The sequence below is a fragment of the Cetorhinus maximus genome, chromosome 1, assembly GCF_964194155.1.
Source record: "Cetorhinus maximus chromosome 1, sCetMax3.hap1.1, whole genome shotgun sequence".
NCBI classification, from domain to species: domain Eukaryota; kingdom Metazoa; phylum Chordata; class Chondrichthyes; order Lamniformes; family Cetorhinidae; genus Cetorhinus; species Cetorhinus maximus.
Genome location: NC_135879.1, coordinates 215,722,862 through 215,747,203, shown reverse-complemented (window position 1 = coordinate 215,747,203; position 24,342 = coordinate 215,722,862). Strand labels below are relative to the sequence as shown.

Below are 24,342 nucleotides of genomic sequence, written 5' to 3'. Positions count from 1 at the left end.
GTGCAACAAGCAATTAGAAAGACTAATAGTATGTTTGCCTTTATTGTAAGTGGATTTGAGCACAGGAGTAGGGAAATCTTGCTGCAGTTGTATAGAGCTTTGGTGAGACCATCCTGGAATATTGTGAACAAAAACAAAAATACCTGGAAAAACTCAGCAGGTCTGACAGCATCTGCGGAGAGAGATACAGTTAATGTTTCGAGTCCGAATGACTCTTCATCAGAACACTGTGTATAGTTTTGGTCTCCTTAACTAAGGAAGGATACACTGGCCATACAGGGAGTGCAACAATTCAAAATCTTGGCAACAGATCCAGAGATGCGATGGAGAAATTTTCCACTGAGTTGCTGAAAACTGGAACGTTGTACTGGAAAAGTTGGTGGAAGCTGACTTTGTAAATTATTTTAAAAGGGAGGTGAACATATATTTGAGGATGAGGAACTGCAATTCAAAGTGTGTTGCTTTTGACCATCACTGGGTCTTGTCTCTTCTTTAATGTGCATTTTCTTTCTAATCAGTTAATGAATGTGAAGCCTCTGCTATGCTGCCTTTGGAGTGCCAGTATTTGAATAAAAATGCCCTGACGACCCTCGTGGGACCACTCACGCCCCCAGTGAAGCATTTTCAACTCAAAAGAAAACCCAAAAGTGCCACACTTAGAGCAGAACTGTTACAAAAATGTAAGCAATTCGTTACTGCAATTTGTTACAGGAATATTTCTGGATAATCAATCCAATTTCGAAACTCTGCGTAAATTGCCTCTTACTGCGTAAACACCACACATCAAATAAATGGGAGGAGCAGAACGAAGATAAAATTTTTTAAAATGCTGTGATGGTAAAATAATGACAAGGTTGTAAGAATATTTTTTGGTTAAACAAATGAGCTACACTCTTCGAATGGTCTATTGTCTACACACAATGCCCAATATAAAATTAAGTTATGTAAACCAAAAGATTCAAGATTTATTCTCTCTGCTGAGCTGTGGAGGGGTACAATCAGTTAGGGTACTTGCTGCTAATTGCCATGCATAACCAATGGTGAAAATGGGTTTCTGAGGATGTTGGATGAAGATGATACTGCTTTGGTGTGATGCCTACCATCTTCAAATAATCTGCCAAGTCTCACTGCCTAAAGCTCACGCTGGGCACAAAGTTTTGTGGTTCAATTCCCACCAGGGCAAGTTGTGAAACTGAATTCAGCAAACCTGGTCATTTGTACGTTAACACCGGAAAATAATGACTGTGAAAAGCTGCTAACTTTTTGTAAAAGCCCAAATGATTCACCCATGTCCTCCAGGAAAGGGGACCTGCTACAATCGACACAATTCCAGCCCAAACTGTGGTGGTAATTTGTCTTCAGGGCAGCTGGGGATGAGCAACAAATGGACTTGATGGACTGAATAGCCTCCTTCTGTGCTGTAATGACTGTGCATGTATCTCCCACATCCCAAGAGCAAATAAACAAAAAGGAGATTGGCCACTTAGACGCAGTGCTGGGGAGCTGACTGTGCCTACTGTACTGTACTCAAATAAGAATGGCATCAGCAGGAAGGGAAGGAAGAAAAGTGAATAAAATTAGGGGAAAAATTATTCTCTTTTTAAAAGAACAGCATGGAAAATGCTGCTTCAGTGACTTACAGCACATGTAATGTACCATTCAGGTTAAGGGGCAGAGTAGCGTCTTGTTTTCATTGTTTACAGAAAGTATTTTTGCATTTTTCTTCTGTCAAAAATTACAGATTCAGTTTGTTGACGCATTTAAGTTATTTAAGCGATAACTAGCCTCAGATGTTTTTTGAGATTAGGTTAATTTTTCATTTGCTCTGATCTCATCTCTCCATCTCTGCTGTTTAACCTCCTTTAGGAGATTATTTCCAATAAATATATTTTACTGTTTTTCAGCAACAGAAACCGCACAGCAGCTCAAAAAGACCTCCGGAGTGCCTTTTCTAGCCAAAGGGAGAGGTTTGGTTAAGAAACTCGATACCACTAGTATGTACTAATAGTTACTGGAATACAGTTCAATTATCTTCAATGCAATAATGTGACTTGATAAAATGGTAGATGAAAAATGTAAAAATTTGATGCCACTTACCTCAGGTTGAGTATTTGTTTGAACATTTCACCTTTGTAAAATATGCTTTGTTTTGCACTTAATAGTTAAGCTAAAAAGGCTGTATTTTTTCCTAAAGATGAACTTATGGTTTCATGTATTTATAACAACTATTTGGCTATGCAGCTCCCCTCAAAGGGATTCCAAAGCAAGCTCCCTTTCGGAGCCTGACTACTCCCAGTGTGTTCAGTCCATCAACAAACAGAACACCAATGCCTGTCCAGACACCTATGCGCAAGGAGAGAGGCGTGAAGGTAAGTTTCGTCAGTTGCAGAGTTTTTTTTTAACAGTTTCTAGTCTCTGTTAATGAGTTTGACATGTATTTTGGGCTTTTAAAGTATGTTTTTTTTAATATATTTGTTCATGGGATGTGGGCGTCCCTGGCTAGGCCAGCATTTATTCCCCATCCCTAATTGACCTTGAGAAGGTGGTGGTGATTTATTCAGCATTAATCAATCATTGTGTGGACTACTCCATGTAATGGTTTCGTTTTTTTCTGGAAGAATTAATTTTGAGCAACTGATGTTACCATACTTGCAGGAATAATCACAAATTTACATTTCTATTTGAAAAATCAGCATCTTGTCTTCAGGAAGTGTTTTTTTTCTTGCAGTTGAAATGGCTTAAAGTGTTAGGGCTTTACCATCATAACTGAAAAGAATAGTGATTGACAGATTATTTTTTGAGATCAATGTGCTTAAGCACATACCACCACCCACACCCCTGTCCCATCCATTTCCCCACCCTAACAGCTACCAATTTTCCAAATATGACAAAATGTTCCTGTTGTAATTACAAACATTGTGGGTAAAATTTTAATTTTATTTTCATGTCCTGACTACAAAGTACAGCATTCATTTAAAGCCACTATGCATATCAATGCCAATTTGATGTGTATTAATCTCTTTATATGTCCTTGAGAAAATTATATCCTACAAACTGTCATGGCTATTAGAAGTTGTATTCTTTTTTTTGTCTTTAACATACAAATTGCAACCATTCAACTAATAAAATCATGGTACCTCATTACTGTTAATGTGTTGAATTACAGCCATTCATAAATTGGGACATGGGGGTAAACGAGAAACGCCTCTCATTTGTTACTTGGTGGCTGGTTTCAATGCTTGCCAACAAATGTGAGTAGTTCTATCACTTGAACAATGTAGAAAGTGATTTCTGAACTCAGAAAAGATTATCAGTCAGAAATGTTGACATTTTTATGTGATTTGGGATGAATTGCCAGGGCCAGATTCCCAAACAATATTAACGTCACTCTCTTCCTGTTCTGTTCTAGTTGCTGGACATATCAGAGCTGGATATGGTAGGTGCTGGTCGGGAAGCAAAAAGGAGAAGGAAGACATTAGGTTAGTAAAATCTAACTTTTCTGCAAAGTGCTAAGTTGTAACTGAGCTGTGAGAGAGACTGGAGTGGGAAGCAAAGCTTATCTTCCAGTCTCAACTGACATTGCTCTGTCTTCCCTCACTATTTCAGTCTTATACAGATGTCTGGGGTATGGCATTAAGTGCCTGCCAACAGGTCATGCAAGGGCTGCAAATGAATGAATACTAAATCATCCTGTTGCCCTGTCCAAGGAGAACAGCACACAAGTTGGCTTTTTTAAAAATAAAAAAAATTGTTTCATTATTTTATGCAAAATGTCACTTCCAATCAGACATCTTAAAAAATACAAGATGATGTAACCTTTGGTATCTATCTGACCCTAAGCCACGCTTCAAGCCCCACATCAGCCCACCGTTCACATCCTGTCTCGTTGTAATTGCTACTCTCTGATCAACTGACCTTCTTGCCCTCCATTGGATTGATATCATTGTCCTCACTGAGGATTGCAAATCATTCCATGGCCTTGTATTAGAGTTGTAGTTCCTCACCTCTGCAATTTGTTTTTCAAACTACATATTAATTTTCATCCTCTGCTACTCTGACTCCACTTACTCCCATGCCAGTGGCAGAACCTTCAGAATCTGGAACTCTCTTCCTCAGCCCCTTTGCCCTACGATGTTTGGAACTCTCTTCCTCAAAGGCAGTGGAAGCAGGGTCTTTGAATATTTTTAAGGCAGAGCTAGATAGACTCCTGATTAACAAGGGGTGAAAGATTATTGGGGATAAACAGAAGGTTACAATCGGATCAACCATTCAACTCATTGAATGGCGGAGCAGGCTTGAGGGGCCGAGTGGCCTACTCCTGCTCCACGTTTGTATGCCTCATGCTTTCTCAAAACCTGTCTCTTCTGCCCTGCTTTCACACTTTTCCCCGATTGTCTTCCAACTCCTGTTCTGTGATTCTTATTTTTCCACCCTTCACCCCCCCACCTCCGCATGATGGAGTGGGGATATTTCATTCAGTTATAATCATATAATTCAAATCCACAGAGGAAATGTTGGTAGCCTCATTTGCGGATAATGTTGTACTCCTCGGAATATGGACTTTCCTTCTACCAGAACTTATCTGGGGTCCCTTTGTCAAAACATGCTATATGATTTACTGATTCTGTAACTGGATGGTGCAGCTGAAATCAATGGCAGGTTGGCATAAATCTTCCGAGACTGATGAAAATGTCTTTGCAGTTTCCCCTGACAAATTTTACGTGTGATATACCTGGCATGAGCCTTTAAGCACATTCCAAATTCCTTGCGCATGATGCATTTTGAGACATCATGAGTGACATTAGGCTCCACATAAATACTAGATAGGAGGATTGCACATTTAAAATCTGTAGCATCACTGGTGAAGTAGTGGCATGGCAAACTATTCTTTTGTCTCTGGGTTAAAATCCAATCCAATCACTTTTCTGCTTCCTGTAAAGTTCCTGCTTGAAATTAGTTTGGGCATCTCAACCAAGTTCTTTAGTTGCATAGGCTCATACTTTTAACACAATTTTACATTGAGCTAACAAATCTCATGCTGAGAAAAACTAGCTTTGAAAAATGAAACATTCATGTGAGTACCTTTTGAAATTATATTTATATTTATAACCATTGTAACACGTGGTAGAGGAGGATCCATTCTACATCCACTCATGCTATACCTAAGTGCCAAAGTGAAAGATGTAGGACTGCTTTCCTGTTCTATTTTGCTTTGTTACTTTATACACTGGCATCCGTTGTAACAACTACAGAATCAAGTTTTCGTCTTTAATGAGCCCATGTTACACAGTCCAACATGAGTACTCAGTCAAATCATACAACATGATTCCATGTGATGATGTGATTCTTCATTGAGTTAATAATTCAGAACTGAAGTACCATCTTTCATTCCAGCATGACGACAACAAACAGTGATTTGCTCAAAAGATTTATACCAATTCTGCCCTTGATCTCTACATTCCATGCAGATTAAGTCTAAACTATAATACATAAAAAGACACGCAATCAGTCATCAGATTTGTAACCGGGAGCTAAGATCCAATTAAGTTCATCTTAATCTCTCCCAATGATTCCGTTTTTTTATTCCTTCATGGATTTTGGGCATTGCTGGTTAAGCCAGTATTTACTGCCCATTCCTAGTTGCCCTTGAGAAGGTGGTAGCGAGCGACCTTCATGAAGCGCTGCAGCCCATGTGGTGTAGGTACACCCACAGTGCTGTCAGGGAGGGAGTTCCAGGATTTTGACCCAGTGACAGTGAAGGAACAGTGATATATTTCCAAGTCAGGATGGTGTGGGGCTTGGAGAGGAACTTCCTTGTCCTTGTCCTTCTAGATGGTAGTGGTTGTGGGTTTGGAAGGTGTTATCTAAGGAACCTTGGTGATTTCCTGCAGTGCATATTGTAATTACCATTGCTATATGGTCTACTTAAGCAATTAGGGATGGGCAATAAATGCTGCCCTAGCCAGCGACGCCCACACCCCGTAAATAAATAAAAAAGAGCTCTCCAGTCACGTTGGACAATGAACAGTGACCAAACCAACATGTCCCCAGACCCTTAAGATGTGAATGTTTGACCTTCCCTCAACTCGCCCTGTTTCACAGAGCATCCCTATTCAGCAGGACTGAAAGCTGCTCTAATTCATCATGTGTTGATCCCACAAACGACGAGGTACATTGAGATACATGAGTAGTGTTAAGTCACATTCTTACAAAAGACAATTCTGCTCATTATCACAGATATCCATCATAATGAATAAAATACTAACTCCTTATTCCTCCTCCCACCCTGCCGCAAAAATCTCTTGTATGTAGTAGAGGAAAATGCGCATCATTTGGGACTTGAGAATAACCTGCCTGCTTCTCAAATATCAGTGAATGATATTCTGCTGATGTGCATGGCTAACTCCCTTTTCAACAGTGGTTAACTTTCACACTGGCCTAATCCCAGTATACTAAGTGTATATCGTTTCAGAAGCTGTAAATATTTATTTGAATCTTTATAAGTGATTTTATTTTAAGATTATCCACTTCTGGAACAATTTAATTCAAAATGTTCACTGAATATTTATTTTTAAATATAGATGCCGAAGTCGCAGAAAAACCTGCCAAAGAAGAAACAGTTGTTGATAGTGTCACGCCAGATTATGCTGTTGGACTGGTCTCTACACAGGTAAATTGGTCACCCAATGGAGTTGAAATATCATTCTAATGTTTTTAGTTCGTGAAATTAATTGACGCACTTGGGTTAGTGAATAATTTCTAAAATATCAATGAGCAATTTGATTTAAGAATATAACTTCATAGTTCCTTAATGCTGTTTAGAACTGCTGAGCAGACTTCAGCTATGAGGAAATCTTTATTGCTCCCTATAACTTTAGAAATCGCTCCTGAATTTTATATCAACAGATTAAGTCATTTTTAAAGGTATTCAAAATAGGCGGCCTGAGGGTTTGAACAGTGTTTTTTCCGGGGACAAGCGGAGCTATAATATTTTGGATAGCTTGTTCATTGAGATATTATGGCACTGCTAGATGTTAGTATATCTTGTCGCTGTATAATTTGTCAAATCTAGTTAATTGCTGAATTACAAAGATTAGCAAAGTAAAGAATTGGAAGGATCCTTGGTGACCTGTCTTGCTATTTAATTTTAGTGGATGTGACCTTGAAAATGTCCATGTACAGTAACATAATTCTTAATCAACCACACATTCATAAATGCTTGTGCTCCTTAATGATTGGAGTTGTTTTTCAATCATATTTCCTTGTGTCCCCTTCAGAAACTTGGTGCTTTGAATAATGATAATGCACTACCATCTACTAGTTATTTGCCTGCTACACCAAGTATGGTGCCATCATCTTCCTACATTCCCAGCTCCGAAACGCCACAAGGTAAATACCAAGTGACTTGAAGGAAATGGCGATCTTTGATTTGATTATTTTATCAAGAAGGATTCATCATAAACTTTCAGAAAAAAGCTGACTTGTTTCACAAATAGCACAAGGAACACAGTGGGCTGATTGAGGCAGCATACTGTAATTGAAACCATTTGTTCACAGGCTTGTCTAATTTTATTGGTGATATAAAATTGATGTTAGTGATGGAATTTTTCCCATAAGCGGTTAATTCTCAAGTGTTTTGCTCTGCATATTTAGTGGATAATAAAATATTGTGCTGTACAGAAAACAGCAGCTGACATACAGGCTGATTTAAAGAACGATTAATACACAACTATGTTATTGAACTAGCAATTGAGAGGTCTGGACTAATAATCCAGATGGTGAATTCAAAGTGATTTGTAGTAGTTTGAGAATGTGAAAATTGGAGTTTGTCTTTGTTTTAAAAGAAAAAATTGGAGAAAGTGGCTATGAAGCTGTCAGATTTGTCATTAAAACTACTACTGGTTCACTAATGTCCTTGCCTCATCTGGGCTTGTACATAACATTCAGTCCCATGCCAACATTATTGACTTGTAACTACCCTCTGAAGTGGCCTAGCAAACCACTCAGTTGTATTCAGGGCAACTAGAGATGGGCAATAAATGCTGACCTTGCCAGTGATGCCTACATCCTGAGAATTAATATTTTTAAAATACCATGCCCTATCACAGTATATGAACAGGTAAACTGCAGAAAATTTTGCAATTTAGGGTGTGTCTCTTTGTTGCAATTTATTTTAAGAACAACCATCTCTCAGTTTTTAATAGCCTTTCTGCTTTCAGCCTCTATCTTGTTGCTGTCCACATAATGGTAAGGAAATATTACTGAGGGAGTTGACAGTCTGTGTTCAAATGTTCATGGAGTTGTACCTGGGTTATCCTTTGGATTAGCTGCATTAGGCTAAGTGTAATATGTGAGTCATGACAATTGGAGAATGTGGGTTCCATCTCTATGCCGCTGAGTAGTTAATTTTAGCTGTCTTTAGGGCATGGAAAAGATTTGAGGGTCATCCAACAAGCGGAAGAAAGGGTTCAATAGGCTAGACATGGAGAGGACATTTCCACTTGTGCAGAGTCCGTAACTAATGATTGTGAATGTGAAATAAAGAACAAACAAAGAAAAGTACAGCACAGGAACAGGCCCTTCGGCCCTCCAAGCCTGCGCCGATCATTTTGCCCATCAACTAAAATATTTTGCACTTCCGGGGTCTGTACTCCCTCTATTCCTATCCTGTTCATGTATTTGCCAAGCTGCCTCTTAAACAGCACTATCGTACCTGCTTCCACCACCTCCTCTGGCAGCGAATTCCAGACACTCACTACCCTCTCCATAAAAAACTTGCCCCACACAATTCCTTTATAGTTTTCTCCTCTCACCTTAAATCTATGTCCCCTAGTAATTGACTCTTCCACCCTGGGAAAAAGCTTCTGACTGTCTACTCTGTCCATGCCACTCATAATTTTGTAAACTTCTATCAAGTCGCCCCTCAATCTCCGTCGCTCTAGTGAGAACAATCCGAGTTTCTCCAACCTCTCCTCATAGCCAATAACCTCCAGTCCAGGCAGCATCCTGGTAAACCTCCTCTGCACCCTCTCCAACGCCTCCATATCCTTCTGGTAATATGGTGACCAGAATTGCACGCAATATTCCAAGTGTGGCCTAACCAAGGTTCTATACAGCTGCAGCATGACTTCCCAGCTTTTATACTCAATACCCCTGCCAATGAAGGCAAGCATGCCATATACCTTCCTGAATACCTTATCCACCTGCGTTGCCACTTTCAGTGACCTGTGGACCTGTACACCCAGCTCCCTCTGCCCGTTAATGCGCTTAAGGGTTCTGCAATTTACTGTATAATTCCTGCCTGTATTAGACCTTCCAAAATGCATTACCTCGCATTTGTCCGGATTAAACTCCATCTGCCATTTCGCCGCCCAAGTCTCCAACCGATCTATATCCCGTTGTATCCTTTGACAATCCTCTTCGCTATCTGCAACTCCTCCAACCTTTGTGTCGTTTGCAAACTTACTAATTAGCCCAGTTACATTTTCCTCCAAATCATTTATGTATACCACAAACAGCAAAGGTCCCAGCACTGATACCTGCGGAACTCCACTAGTCACAGCTCTCCATTCAGAAAAGCACCCTTCCACTGCTACCCTCTGTCTTTTATGACCAAGCCAATTCTGTATTCATCCTGCCAGCTCACCTCTGATCCCGTGCGACTTTACCTTCTGTATCAGTCTGCCATGAGGGACCTTGTCAAAGGCCTTACTGAAATCCATGTAGATAACATCCACTACCCTTCCATCATCGATCATCTTTGTCACTTCCTCGAAAAACTCGATCAAGTTAGTGAGACACGACCTCCCCTTCACAAAACCATGCTGCCTCTCACTAATACGCCCATTTGCTTCCAAACGGTAGTAAATCCTGTCACGAAGAATCTTCTCCAATAATTTCCCTACCACTGACGTAAGGCTCACCGGCCTGTAATTTCCTGGATTATCCCTGTTAACTTTCTTAAACAATGGAACAACATTGGCCATTCTCCAGTCCTCTGGGACATCACCCGTAGCCAATGAGGATACAAAGATTTCTATCAAGGCCCCAGCAATCTCCTCCCTTGCCTCCCTCAGTACTCAGGGGTAGATCCCATCTGGCCCTGGGGACTTATCCACCTTAATATTCTTCAAGACACCTAACACCTCCTATTTTTTGATCTCAACATGATCCAGGCTATCTACACACTCTTCCCTAGACAAATCGACCGCTAAGTCCTTCCTTTTGGTGAATACTGATGAGAAGTATTCATTTAGTATCTCTCCCATTTCTTCTGGCTCCACACACAGATTCCCCCCTCTGTCCCTGAGTGGGCCTACCCTTTCCCTAGGCGGTCTTTGTAGTTGAAAGATCACTCAGATTTGAATGAAATACCGAGGCTATGAACTGTCAGCTTCAGTTGAAACAGTGGCTGGAGAAAGCGAGAGGAAGGAGTGAAACTGATGACAAGGGTAAAATATTTGTGGCATGTTGGGCAAGCAGTTTGACAATACAGAAACTGAATGGGTTGAGAAGGGTGATGGAGTGGTGAAGCTGGGTGGCAGATGTGTAATTGTAGAAATGTTTCCCTGAACTGAATCTTTAGTTTGTTCACAAAACAACTGTAATTATACTTTAAAAGCAAATAATTGGCTGTGACATTGCGTGGATGTGAAAGATGCCATATAAATGTAAGCGGTTCCTTTTTGGTTGGACCTTTTTTTTCATTAGGACTGAAAATACCTGCCAGTTTTTAAATGGATTGTGTTAAATTAGACCTCTACAATGTAATTTACTTTGGCACAATGCTCAATCATTTAACCAATCATATAATATAGGCATCCAGGGTTACTTGGGTGATCTGCTTCTGGAGGTGCATTTAAAAAACCCTACACTAGGTACTAAGTCCTAGCAGAACTTTAAAAGTATTTCTGAAATAAAAACAGAAAATGCTGGAAAAACTCAGGAGGTCTGGTAGCACCTGTGCAGAGAGAAAGAGTTAACGTTTTGAATTCATATGACTCTTCTTCAGAGCCTTGCTTTCTGAATCTTGTTTTGCTTTCTTTCCTCTTTCTCTCTGATTCCACTTAATTGGTCAGAAGATTTTGTGTCAAGCATTCGTACTGCTGCTGAGGTACAACAGATACAACGGAAGGATTCCAGGCATGGCAGACTGCACAAAAGGTAGGCTGTGCCCAATTTTCAATTATATTTCACACACCTGCCTGTACCTGCCTGGTAATGTCTAAGCAGAGTTAGTACACAGGCTCCAGCAGTCAATCTAGATGCAGAGGTGAGCCATGTGCCAGAAGTCATCTCGTTTGGCAATCAGGGTTATATCCCTTGTTACCATCTCATTCTACTTTGCCAGTTTTCTATCTGGGAAAGGCAGCTCCACTGTCGCACTGCACCATTAAATGGGCCCAGACTCAATGCTGCTTTGACATTTGTTGTGCCTTGCCAAGCCTGGATGAGCAACCATTATAAAGTCTAGCAACATTTTCCCTCCATCTTTGGTCACTTCATTTTCAATGTAGTACTGCTGTCAGGACATTCTTGACATGGAGTGACCAAGACATGGCTTCTGGATTGAAATGTGGAAGCAAAAATGCTGGAATAATTTAAGAAACAGCTGATTGATGTTGTCATGGGGCTGCAGGTGTATTTTCCATGGATGGATGAGATGGGATGGGTGCAATGGGCTCTCTCATTTCTATCAGCCAGATTACGTCAGTCTTGAGAAGCAACTGTCTTTGTTACTACATTAAACAAAGATGCAAAACAAGAAACAACCAGCAAGTGAGAAAGATGAAGTGAAATGAACAAGATAGGCTTTTCATGGAAGAGTAACATACCCAAAATAAAAACCAACACAATTACTTGTAAAAAAAAACAACTTCAATTTACAGGTATCTTTTGCAAAGCTTACTTATGTTCAATAATGTTCCATGTGATCTGCCCAACAGATGTACAGAGTCAGCTTGCAGGACATATATTTCTTAATATCTACATGCAATCAGTCAGAGCTCAACAGCAATTTATATGATGCTTTTCAAGTAGTTCAACATCCCAAGGTGCTTCACAGGGTCATTACCAGGTAAAGATTTGACACCAAGCCACATAAAGAGATATGAGAGCAGTTGACCAAAAGTTTGGTCAAAGAGATAGATTTTAAGGAGAGGTGGGGAGGCAGAGAGGTATGGTAGCTAATTCCAGAATTTAGGACATATAGGCAGTTGAAGGCATGGCTGCCAAGGAAATCCAAAATGTACAAAAGGCCATCAGGTACACTGTAACAATTAACTCAGTGGCTGACCTTTGTGAATCCGACAAGTTTACTTTGGCACCATTGCTAGTTGTGTGATACTCATGGATTAGATGCCAGTATGTTACAAATGTAAGAGATGAGAGGATCCCCTCCAGGATGGTTAGCTTCAGCCCCAGCTTCATAAAAATTATAGTATAGCTTTGGTAGGTGCAAAGTGAAGTTTGAAGACAAGGTTTATGGATAACGTTAAAATATAAACAACATTTGGATGCTGATGAGTAGAACTCTGACTGTGAAAACTTGTTTTACCTGAACAGAAAGAAACACAAAACAAAAACAGAATTACCTGGAAAAGCTCAGCAGGTCTGGCAGCATCGGCGGAGAAGAAAAGAGTCGACGTTCCGAGTCCTCATGACTCTTCAACAGAACTGAGTATAGTTAGGAGAGGGGTGAAATATAAGCTGGTTTAAGGTGGGGGGTTGGGGGAGAGAAGCTGAGGGTGGGGTGATTGTGGGGATAAGCAAGCAGTGATAGGAGCAGATAATCAAAAGATGTCACAGACAAAAGGATCAAAGAGGTGTTGGTGATATTGTCTAAGAAAATGTGCTAATTAAGAAAGAAACACAAGATGCATGCCCAGGGCGCATGCGCTTCAGTTGCCCTTGGGAGACCCAGCCTGCAGTGGGTGTGAAAACAGTTACAGAGCAGGCAGTACAACTTCAGTCTGCTTGCCTCAGGTCAATAGAAATAGGCAGCAGTCTCTGGCCAGTACCTGTGGTATAATACTCTGAAATACATTCTTCGCAAAAAATAATTCTCTTTCAGATTAAAGAATTCTCCTCTGAGCACTTTCCAATATACAGCTCTCTTGATAAAACATTATTCTCCAAAGCCAAGATAAAGTAATGTTGCATCTGTAGATGGATAAATAGCACCCTCGGTACTGGTGTTGCTCCAGTACATCAGAATCAGCTGTCAAGGAATTTTACAAGAGATGGCCTGAAGCTGTTTTTACATTGGCATCTCATCTAATTTAGGTTTTGGAGTCCATTAGCCTGTTCCTTATGCTTACACGGCAAGATCCAGGACCCTCATTCTTTCTGGCTGCAGAATGGCTCTTACAATTTTTTTGTGGGCTCATGTCTATAGTCACTGATAAATCCAATAAGAAAATAGGGGGGGGATCTTCTTTACCCAGAGAATAATGGATGTGGAACTCTGCTTCACATGGAGTGGTGAAAGCTAAATGCATTTTCAGGGGAAGGTAGCAAATTATATGAGGGAGGAAATAATAATAGGATATGTTGATGGCACGAAACGAAGTAAGGTGAAAGGGGGCTTGTGTGGACTATGAACACCAGCATGGACCAATTGAGCCAAATGGCCTGGTTTTTGTTTTTGCAAGATTCTATGCAAGTGCCTGCAACTTCAGGTGATAAAATGATGAGGAGGAAATAGAAGGCACAAGTTATGAAATAAAATGTTTAATCTGCAGATTACATGAAAAGACTAGCGGTTGGATCATATTCCTTTCTATGACTTCTTATAAACTCTGGAACAGTTTCTACAGATTGGAGGGTGGCAAATGTAACCCCACTATTTAAAAAGGGAGGGAGTGAAAAAACAGAATTACAGACCAGTGAGCCTAACATCAGTAGTGGGGAAAATGCTAGAGTCTATTATAAAAGACGTGGTAATAGAACACTTGGAAAGTATTAGACAAACTCAACATGGGTTCATGAAAGGGAAATCATGTTTAACTAATCTAAAGTTTTTTGAGGAACCCAGAGATTGGTTCAACTGGGCCAGTATTCACTAGAGTTTAGAAGAATGAGAGGGGATCTGATTGAAACGTATAAAATTCTAACGGGGCTAGACAGACTGGATGCAGGGAGAATGTGGTGTATTTGGATTTCAAGGTGGCTTTTGATAAGGTCCCACATAAGAGGCTAGTGGGCAAAATTAAGGCACATGGGATTGGGGGTAATAGACTGGCTTGGATTGAGAATTGGTTGAGAGACCAGGAACAGAGTGGGAATAAATGGCTCTTTTTCCGGATGGCAGGCGGTGACTAGTGATGTACTGCAGGGATCAGTGCTTGGGCCCCAGCTATTCACGATATCCATAAATTACTTGGATGAGGGAACAAAATGCAATATTTCCAAGTTTGTTGATGACACAAAACTGGGCGGGGTTGTGAAGAGGATGCAAGGAGGCTTCAGGGTGATTTAGACAAGTTTTGTGTTTGGGCAAGCACATTGCAGATGCAGTATAACGTGGATAAATGTAAAGTTATATGCTTCAGTGTGAAAAACAGAAAGGCAGAGTATTATTTAAATGGTGATGTATCGAGAAATGTGGATGTACAAAGGGATCTGAGTGTCCTTGTGCACCAGTCAATGGAAATAAATAGGCAGGTGCAGCAAGCAATTAGGAAGGCAAATGGCCTTCATTGCAAGAGGATTTGAGTTCAGAAGTAGGGACGTCTTACTGCAGTTATACGGGGCCTTGGTGAGACCAACCTGGAGTATTGCGTGCAGTTTTGGTCTCCCTACCCAAGAAAGGATATACTTGCCATTGAGGGAGCGCTGCGAAGATTCACTAGGCTGATATCAGGGATAGCAGGACTGTCATATGAGGAGAGATTGGTTCAACTGGGCCAGTATTCACTTGAGTTTAGAAGAATGAGAGGGGATCTGATTGAAACGTATAAAATTCTAACAGGGCTAGACAGACTGGATGTAGGGAGGATGTTTCCCCTGGTTGGGGAGTGTAGAACCAGGGGCCACAGTCTCAGGATACGGGGCAGGCCATTTAGGACTGAAATGAGGAAGCAATTCTTCACTCAGAGGGTGGTCAACCTGTGGAATTCTCTACCACAGAAGGCTGTGGAGGCCGGGTCACTGAGTATATTCAAGAAAGAAATTGATATTTTTTTTAATATTAGGGGCATCAAGGGGTATGGAGAGAAAGCGGGAATATGGTGTTGAGATAGAGGATCAGCCATGATCATTTTGAATGGTGGAGCAGGCTGGAAGGGCCGAATGGCCACCACCTGCTCCTAGTTTCTATGTTACTATGTTACATTAGAATATAAAAGAAGGAATTTGGTTAGAAGTGCTAGTAGCACATTAGTAAGAGTTTATTGGGAGATGGCAGCTTTGTGTTATATCTAAGGTTTTTTTCTCCTCTTCTCCCCACTGCGATTATTATGCAGCCAATACTGTTGGAACAGTCCGGGAGGCTTTACAGACAAATAGACTGCCAGAAGAGTCAACAGTGCCTACCTCCGGTCTACCTGGCCAGTTCAAACAAAGACCACCGATTTACAACAGCAGCTCAACTACATCATCTACCTCAACCACCACTGCCCCAGGTACTGCACCTGTCACGACTACAACACCAACGACACCCACACAGCAGCAGACCCAGCCTCAGCAGCAGACCCAACAGCAACAGCAGACCCAACAGCAGCAGACACAACCACTGCAGCAACAGCAGCAGCCTCGCAAGAGTCTTTCCCTTACAGTAAGTAGAAAGTACAGTATGCAACATTTGAAGGCATTGAATGAATTAATTGTTTGGTCTCCACATCGGATATTGCTGCTGTTCCAGTGGGAAAAACAACTGAGAGATATCCTTTTTAAAGCCTCCCTGCAGTCATATGCAGTCTAGACGTTCTGTTGGACATTTGTGTAGTGCTGAACTTGCTACTTTGTGTATTGTGACAAGTAATGGGAAAAAGGTATTCCAAAGATTATTGGAAATATTCCCCAGGTTGCCAAATGGTTAATTGTTCAGGGATGACTCCGCTTCACTTCCTCTGGAAAGAAATTTGTTCCTTTCCCAGGGGTCTGGAAACCTGGCAGTGAATTGGAGGTGGGAGCAGCCAGCTCTAGAATGTATGAGCTTTTTAAGAGCACTGCCTGTGAGCCACGGGCCCATAGGGGTATTCTCCAGAGCCCCTCAAGCAAACCTACAACCTCCCTTCTGCCGATTGCGACCTGTTCTCACTACTGAGACTGACTGATCTTCAGCCCCCACTGATCTCCACCAAATTCCCACAATCGCCACACCCTACATCCACATCCCATCTTTCGTCCAGCCCCACCAAAGCCCTGATCTTGCCTTCACTCCTCCCGATTACTGGACCCTAACAAATGTTTGACGGTTGAATGATAATCATTGAGTCAGAGTTTAGCATAGCTATTTTATGCATTTACATGAAGAGTGTTACATTGCTTTGATGTCTTGAGTGTGAAAAGACCCCCACCAGGCCCTGATCTCTCCCAGTTGCCAGGGATCAGATGGCCTCCTGTTTTTGGCTTTCCCTGGATGGGAAATAGAAGAAAGAAATGCTAATGAGGCCCTGCCATTAAATTCAACAGGACCTTGGCATCCTCAGGACTTCTAGGATTCCGCCCCCCCACCCCCGAATGTGACCATGCACTCTTGCTCCCTCCCCAGAAAGATCAGGGCCAGTATTTCAGTAAGCGTGTGGTCAATCTGTGGAGCAGACTTGCTAGCGAGATTGTGGAAGTAGTTGGTATTAATTCATACAAATGTAAATTGGATAGGTTGCTTTCAGAAAATGAACTTTTGGGATGCACTATATGAATAATTTGAGATATGATGTGTTAAACATAGAATATTTACGAGGAACAAATTGGACATTTGGGTTTATGATTTCCCAATTTCTCCTTGGGTTTCCTTGTATCATGTCTGGGCCTATTGTAGACTAATTGATAGAGATCGATTGCTGTGATTAATCAACAATTCCATTATTGCAATTTATGACTCCCAGGATGATAGAAGACAACCCAGATGGATCTCCATCTTTTTTTTTGTTTCTTATTGCTAATTATTTTGTTGACTTGTGCTTTAGCTCTTTCCAGTTATTTTCATCAATGTTTGTTTTGTTTGCGTGTTACAGAGAGACCAAATGTATGCAACCCAAGAAATGTTCAAGACTGCTAACAAGGTTACCCGGCCAGAAAAGGCCCTTATACTTGGATTTATGGCAGGGTCAAGAGGTATGTTGTAACTTTTCTTTCTATCCTCACCACTTCTTGCACATAGCTGATGACTATTGCTGCAATAATGTTTGATGGGCCCCACCCAGGTTTCCATTTCTACAGGAAAGACGAAATACTGCAAAATCTGAAATAAAAAACAGTAAATGCTAGAAAGACTCAGTAGGTCTGGCAGCATTTATGGTGAGGGAAACAGAGTTAATGTTTCAAGTCGAATAGGACTCTCCTTCAGAACTGAAGGAGGGTAGAAATGTGATGGATTATATGCCGTCAAAGGTGGGGGGACAGGGAGGAAGAACAAAAGGGAAGACCTGGGATAGGGTTGAGGGCGGGAGAGATTAAATGACAAAGATATCTTAGAACAAAAAGCAAAGGGAGCGGTATGGTTGTGGTAGAGATAAAGCATTTCTCCAGAGTGAGTGAAAACCTATAAAATTCTAACAGGAGTAGACAGGGTAGATGCAGGAAGGATGTTCCCGATGGTAGGGGACTCCAGAACCAGGGGTCTGAGAATATGGGGTAGACCATTTAGGACTGAGAGGAGGAGAAATTTCTTCACCCAGAGAGTGGTGAGCCTGTGGAATTCGTTACTACAGAAAGTAGTTGAGACCAAAACATTGTATGCATTCAAGAAGGATTAAATATAGCTCTTGGGGCGAAAGGGATCCAAGGGTTATGGGGAGAAAGCAGGAGCAGGCTATTGAGTTGGATGGTCAGCCATGATCATAATGAATGACGGAGCAGGCTCGAAGGGCCAAATGTCCTACTCCTGCTCCTAGTTTCTATGTTTCTAAATGCCAGAATAATGAACAGCTCTTGCCTGAAAGCAAAAACATGAAAAACAAGATTCAAAGCCAGCACAAGGGAAAAAGACAGAATCAAAGTGAGAGCAGTTCATAGTCTGAAATTGTTGAACTCAATGTTGAGTCCGGACAGCTGTAAAATGCCTAATAAGATGGTGTGGTCCCTGGAACTTGTGTTGAGCTTCACTGGAACACTACAGAAGGCCAAGGACAGAAATGTGAGCATGAGACCAAGGTGGTGAATTAAAATGGCAAGCAACTGGAAGCTTGGGGTCATATTTGCGGACCAAGTGGAGGTGTTCTGCAAAGTGGTCACCCCATCTGCATTTGGTCTCCCCAGTGTAGAGGAGACCACATTGTGAACAACGAATGCAGTATATATAGAAAGAAGTAGAAGTAAAGAAATTGGTGCTTCACCTGGAAGGACTATTTGGGGCCTTGAACGGTGAGGAGAGAGGAGGTAAAAAGGCAGGTGTTACAGGGAATGTGCGGTGGGAAGGGGACCACGGTGTTGCAGTGGGGACGGTCCCTACCCTTCAGAATGCTGACGGGGAAAGGGAAGATGTGTTTGGTGGTACATCATGCTGGAAATGTTGCAAATGGCATAGGATGATCCTTTGAATGTGGAGGTTGGTGGGGTGGAAAGTGAGGACAAGGGGACCCCTATCTCAGTGAGGGGCGGAGGTGACAGAAGAAATGCAGGAAATTGGCCGGACACAGTTGTGAGAGCTTTGTCAACCAGTGTTGGAGGGGAATCCTTGGTTGAGGGAGAAGGAAGACGTATCAGAAGCGCTGTCATGGAACAAATGCGCCAGAGAAACTGGGAGAATGAATGGAATCATCTAAGGAGGCAGGTTGTGAAGATGTCTAGTAGGTAGCTATGGTCACCTGTGGGTTTAACGAATATTAGTCAACAGCTTATCCCCAGAAATGAAGAAAGAGAAGTCGAGGAAGGGAATTGTTGGAGATGGACCATGTGAAGATGAGAAAAGGGTGGAAATTGGAAGCAAAGTTAATTAAGTTTTCCAGTTTCAGATGAGAGCAGAAAGTGTCACCGATACAGTCATCAATGTAGCAGAAAAAGAGTTGGGGGAAGGGAGCCTGAGTAAGGCTGGAACAAGGAATGTTACATATACCCTTCAAAAGACAGGCATAACTAGGACCCATGTGGGTACCCATTGCAATACCTTTTATTTGGAGTAAGTAAAACATGGTAAAGGAGAAATTATCCAATGTGGGACCAAGTGCAGCCAGGCAGATGAGGGTGGTAGTGGATGGCGACAGATTCCACCTTTGTTCAAGGAAGAAGCGGAGAGCCCTCTGACCGACCTGATGGGAGTGGAGGTGTAGAGAGATTGGACGTCCTTGGTGAAGAGGAGGCAGTTGGGGCCAGGAAATTGGAAACTATTGAAGTGACGTCGGGTGTCAGAGAAATATGATTGGCGCAGGCTTGGAGGGCCGAAGGGCCTGTTCCTGTACTGTACTTTTCTTTGTTCTTTGAATTATGAATGTAGGTGGAAAAGACTGGACAAGGGGTGAAAAAATAGAATTGAGATAGGTAGAAATAAGTTCAATGGTGCAAGGACAAGTTGAAATGATGGGAAACCTGCATGGATATTGGGAAGGAGGTAGAAGCGGGCTGGGTATGGACAGGGTAAATAGTGAGAAACTGTTCCTACTCAATGGAGCATCAAGAACTAGAGGGCACAGATTTAAAATAATTGGCAAAAGGAGGAAAAACGATGAGGAAAATTTTTTTCATCAAGAGGGTGGTTGGAGTTGGAAGCAAACTTCCTGAGAGGATGGTGAAGTTAGGTTCTATCGAGGTATTCAGAAGAGAATTGGATTGCTATCTGAAAAGAAAGAATGTGCAGGGTTACGGGAATAAGGCAAGGGTAGAATAAGACTAAGTAGAATGCTCTTTCAGAGAGCCAGTGCAGATTGGATGGGCTGAATGGCCTCCTGCACTGTAAAGATTCTGTTTAAGACTGGAGGACTATGAGGTGGGGAACTGTGCAGCAAAGATCTCCAGAGGAGATGAGGTCAATGACAATCCTGGAAACAATGGCTTGATGTTTGATGATGGGTTCATAATCCAGGGGTAGGTAGGAAGAAATTTCTGAGAGTTGGCGCTCAGCCTCTGCAAGGTAGAGGTCAGTACGCCAGACAACAACAGCACCCTTGTCAGTGGGTTTGATAACAATGTCAGGGTTAGACCTGAAAATGAAGTGCAGCAAGTTCAGAGGGAGACAGGTTAGAGTGAGTGAGGGGAGCTGAGAAATTAAGATGACCAATGTCACACCAACAGTTCCTGATACAAAGATCAAGAGCAGGGGTAGGAGGCTAGAAGGAGGGGTCCAGGTGGAAGGGGAATACTGGAGGTGAATGAAAGGGTCCGCTGGTCGAGGGACGGCCAAAGAAGTGAGCACGGATGCGAAAGCAACAGAAGGAGAATTCACACAATGCCAAGCTCAAAATTAGTTGAGGTACGGATGTAAGGGGATAAAACTGAGTCCTTTGCTGAGCACAGATCATTCAGCATCCGAAAGGGGAAGAACAAGAGGGTATTGTGAATACACAGCAAGAGGTGGGATTAGAAGCAGGGATGTGGTCAGAGGAAAGTGAAGAGGAAGAAAGGTTGGTTTTATTCCATTCTTCAGTGTTGGCTGGCTGTTTAACTACTGTATGGATGAACAGGTCAGGAAGCATTCGAACAAAAGCCTATGAAGATGTGGTATTTATACGATTTTAATTAAGTTTGCTGGCAATAGAACAGTTAAAACTAAAATACTGAAATAACCTGTGCTTAGCTTAGCTGCTATAATCCTAGTTAATGTCCTTAAATTAATTTAGTCAGAATGCTGATGTTGAGATAAGCTTTTATCTTAGATCTAGATGTAGATCTAGACAATGTCCTGCCTCTTAAAGCATTTAGCCTGTTGCGACAAAACACTCAGGGCTGATTGGCCATGTTCCACTCCAGTCTAAACTCAAGCTGTCAACTGATCAATCTTATCCTCCCTGGCCTTGTTCTGTTGGAAAAACAATGTCACATATAGAGGCTTCAGGTGCAAAGATCAGGCTGACACCAGTACAAGACAAGTAGAAGAACAGGTAATTGTCAGAGGCCAGAAAGAGAAGTAAAGGTACAGAGAACATAGTCGTTGTTAAGTTAGGATCTTGAGAAGGGAACAAGGCGATATTATTCTGTTATAATAACTATGGCTCGAGCATTGTAATCATCTTCATTTCTGCTTGGTTTGATCACCCCAAAAGAATCTCACCCCCATCAGTAAGGTGTTGGGTTCACTTTTACACTTTAGGGAGCAAAACAACTATCTCAATGGTTTGTTATATCCAGTGACTGCAAAAGTGACACAAAGATCTGTCAGGAAGATGGTATAATTCTCAACGTTATTGGAATTTATTGTAAAATAGTGGTGTACATACACGCATGTGTGCATTAGTTAATTGGATTAAAGGCAGCTGGTCTGAAGGCTTTGATATGGTAGAAGATGAGCTAGGTTTGAAATGTTAAGTAGGTAAACATAGGTTTCAGGAATATTTACATTTTTAAATAAACTAGACTAGATTGTTTCTAAACTTCACCTGGCTAGGTAACACATTTCACCCCTCCTTTGAAAATAGTGTACTTATTTTTCCCAAAGATTACTGGTAAAATGGGTACCATGCTAAATTTTTATGATCAGAAAGGCATAGTAAAACAATGGGAACTTGCATTCAAAGGGGAAAATATGCATAAAGGAGTCAAGGCTGTGCGTAAGGGTGGGAATTCTAAAATCTAACAGGTGTGAAAAGCCTCAAGCTGTTGTCTTCAAAGAACTGAAGTTAAAAAAACTTACTTTGAATTCGACTGGTTGAGGGTATTGTGTGTCACCCTGCTTTGGGCTTTTAAAATCTGTATGTCTTACTGTTGCCTTAATGAAAGTGTGACTGGGAGTCAGATTAAGTAGGGGATTGAGAAGTTGTTATACATAATTTGTAGACATATGTATGTGCTTAAAAATCATTTTTCTTAAATGTTTAATCTAGGTTTATAAAAACCTATAAGACTTGGTGGTCTTATTGCTGCTGAATTCAAGGCACGCATCTCAAAATATATACAAATTGCAAAACAAGTTGTGGCAGTTGTTTCAAATTTCCCTTTGGGATTTGAACAACTTGGCGCTTACCATCGTCTGTGCCATAACAGATGTGGGATTTCGGACTATTTATACACCTGACTTGGATTGTCATTATGTACAAGTTCCTAGCTGGTACCAGCAAGTCATTTAACCCCTGCAGCTTGAGAGATTTCATATTTGACAACATTATATCTTTGTGAACCTATGAATGCTGTACAATCTGGCAAGGATTCCTGGGTAGTAATTGGCAACAAGATCTTTGGCTTATTTTCTGTTTCCCAAACCATTTGAGGTAATCTGTAATGTCTGTATTGCTCATCCCACTTTTCTTCCCAGCAATGTTGGACATGAAATGTTTGTTTATTTTCCCCTTCCACAGTTGTAGCAAGATGGATGAAAATTAATTGGGGTGGTTGGGCGGGGGTGTGGATTTTGGGGAAAAGTTGCAGAAAGTCACTTCTGTCAATATTCTGCTTCAGAATGGTTTATTGTGCAAAACTGATTGTCATTTTATTCCTTCAGAGAATCCATGTCCAGAGCAAGGTGATATCATTCAAATCAAACTGAGCGAACATACAGAAGTTCTACCAAAGGCAGATGGCACGGGGAGCACCACAATGCTCGTAGACACCGTCTTTGAAATGAACTATGCCACAGGCCAATGGACCAGACTGAAGAAGTACAAGCCTATCACAAATGTGTCCTGAGAGTTCACCAGGACCAAGAACTTGTGGACCAAATCCAACGTTGTTATCCTGATTACCACTGACCTGAGCTTCAATGATTGTATTTACAGACAATTCTAAAACATTCGCAGGGGGCACCTAGATAACAGATTGTGACACAGAATTTAGGGCCACCAGAGAGTGGGATGAGATGAATAGAGAAGTGATTTCCTGCAATTGATGTTTTTTTTTGTCTCCTGTGGTGTTAATGTCTTTTTAAATGATGGTCCAGTCTCCAGCTACACCAACAACTCCAGCATGAAAACTCTTTGATTTGTGGAAAGCATGTGGACCTTAGTTACGGCTGAAAGGAGGACCACGTGGCCGCAGCCTTGAGTTGGTTTGTCATTTATGAAATACTGTGTGGAGATCATTTAGCAGCTTAGATTTGGTTCACTTTTAACAGCGGGGTTTGAACTGGAGAGCATTGGAAAGCCAGGCGATTTCCTGGTATCTGATGCCTTCCCGAAGTCATATTATGAGTTTTGTAAAGTATTTGTTGCAGAGGCAGCATGATTTAACAACATTTTTCTATTTTTTGTACAGTTGTAAAGATTCTAGGTTTCTCACTCTTTCTTTTGCGTGCTCTCTCATACAGTGTAAGATGTAAAATAATTAGATTTTCTATGGAAAGTAAGTGCAGTTTAAAGAATGCACAGCCATAATTGGTTTTCATGTGTTTAGGCAGCTGGTTGAACTGTCAAAGCTTAAGGGACGTACAGTACCAAGCACAATAAAATTACATTGTAACTGGAGTCAATTATTTCATTGGTTCACTTATTATGTGCAAATACAGTGCATAATTAATACATTCAGAATTCTTTCTTCAAGTAAGCAGCTGAGTTACCTTTGTTCGTTGGTGTCAGAGTTGCAGACAGAAGCAGTGAAATTTAATCACCTATTTTTGCTTTAACCACTGTAATAACTTGTGACTTCATTCAGTTATCATTTAATGGAAACTGTGCAAACTGCTGTTAATACAAAAGCAAAATGCTGGAAATCTGAAATAAGAACACAATGCTGGAAATACTCAGCAAGTCAGACGGCACCTGTGGAAAGGTCAAAAGAGTTAACATTTCCTGAAACATTAACTCCCTCTCCACAGACGCTGCCTGACCTGAGTATTTCCAACATTTTCTGTTATTGTATAGTGGTGTAAATGTGAAGTCACTCTCCTTAATTAGACCTGATTTAACATGAACCATCTGAGCCACAGTACAGAGCACCTTTGTTTGGAGGACTGGCCAAGCAAATGAGGAGATGGTGGTGTGATTGTAATGTCACTGGACTCTCAATCCAGAGACCCTAGCTAATGTTCTGAAGATAAAAGCAAAATACTGTGGATGTTGGAAATCTGAAACAAAAACAAAAATACCTGGAAAAACTCAG

The 24,342-nt window shown here is 41.3% G+C and overlaps 1 protein-coding gene across 1 annotated transcript; it reads left to right on the top strand.

Annotated features, from left to right (window-relative positions):
• The first annotated feature begins 323 nt into the window (after positions 1-323).
• Positions 324-23,708, top strand: LOC144688745 (negative elongation factor A-like). Its single transcript, XM_078555654.1, has 10 exons — positions 324-375; positions 519-680; positions 1,905-1,994; positions 2,242-2,369; positions 3,410-3,479; positions 6,582-6,670; positions 7,278-7,389; positions 15,465-15,775; positions 17,181-17,280; positions 22,751-23,708. Exons 1-10 carry the CDS (start codon positions 324-326, stop codon positions 22,933-22,935), a joined length of 1,299 nt encoding a protein of 432 aa, XP_078411780.1. The 3' UTR covers positions 22,936-23,708.
• Positions 23,709-24,342: the final 634 nt, after the last annotated feature.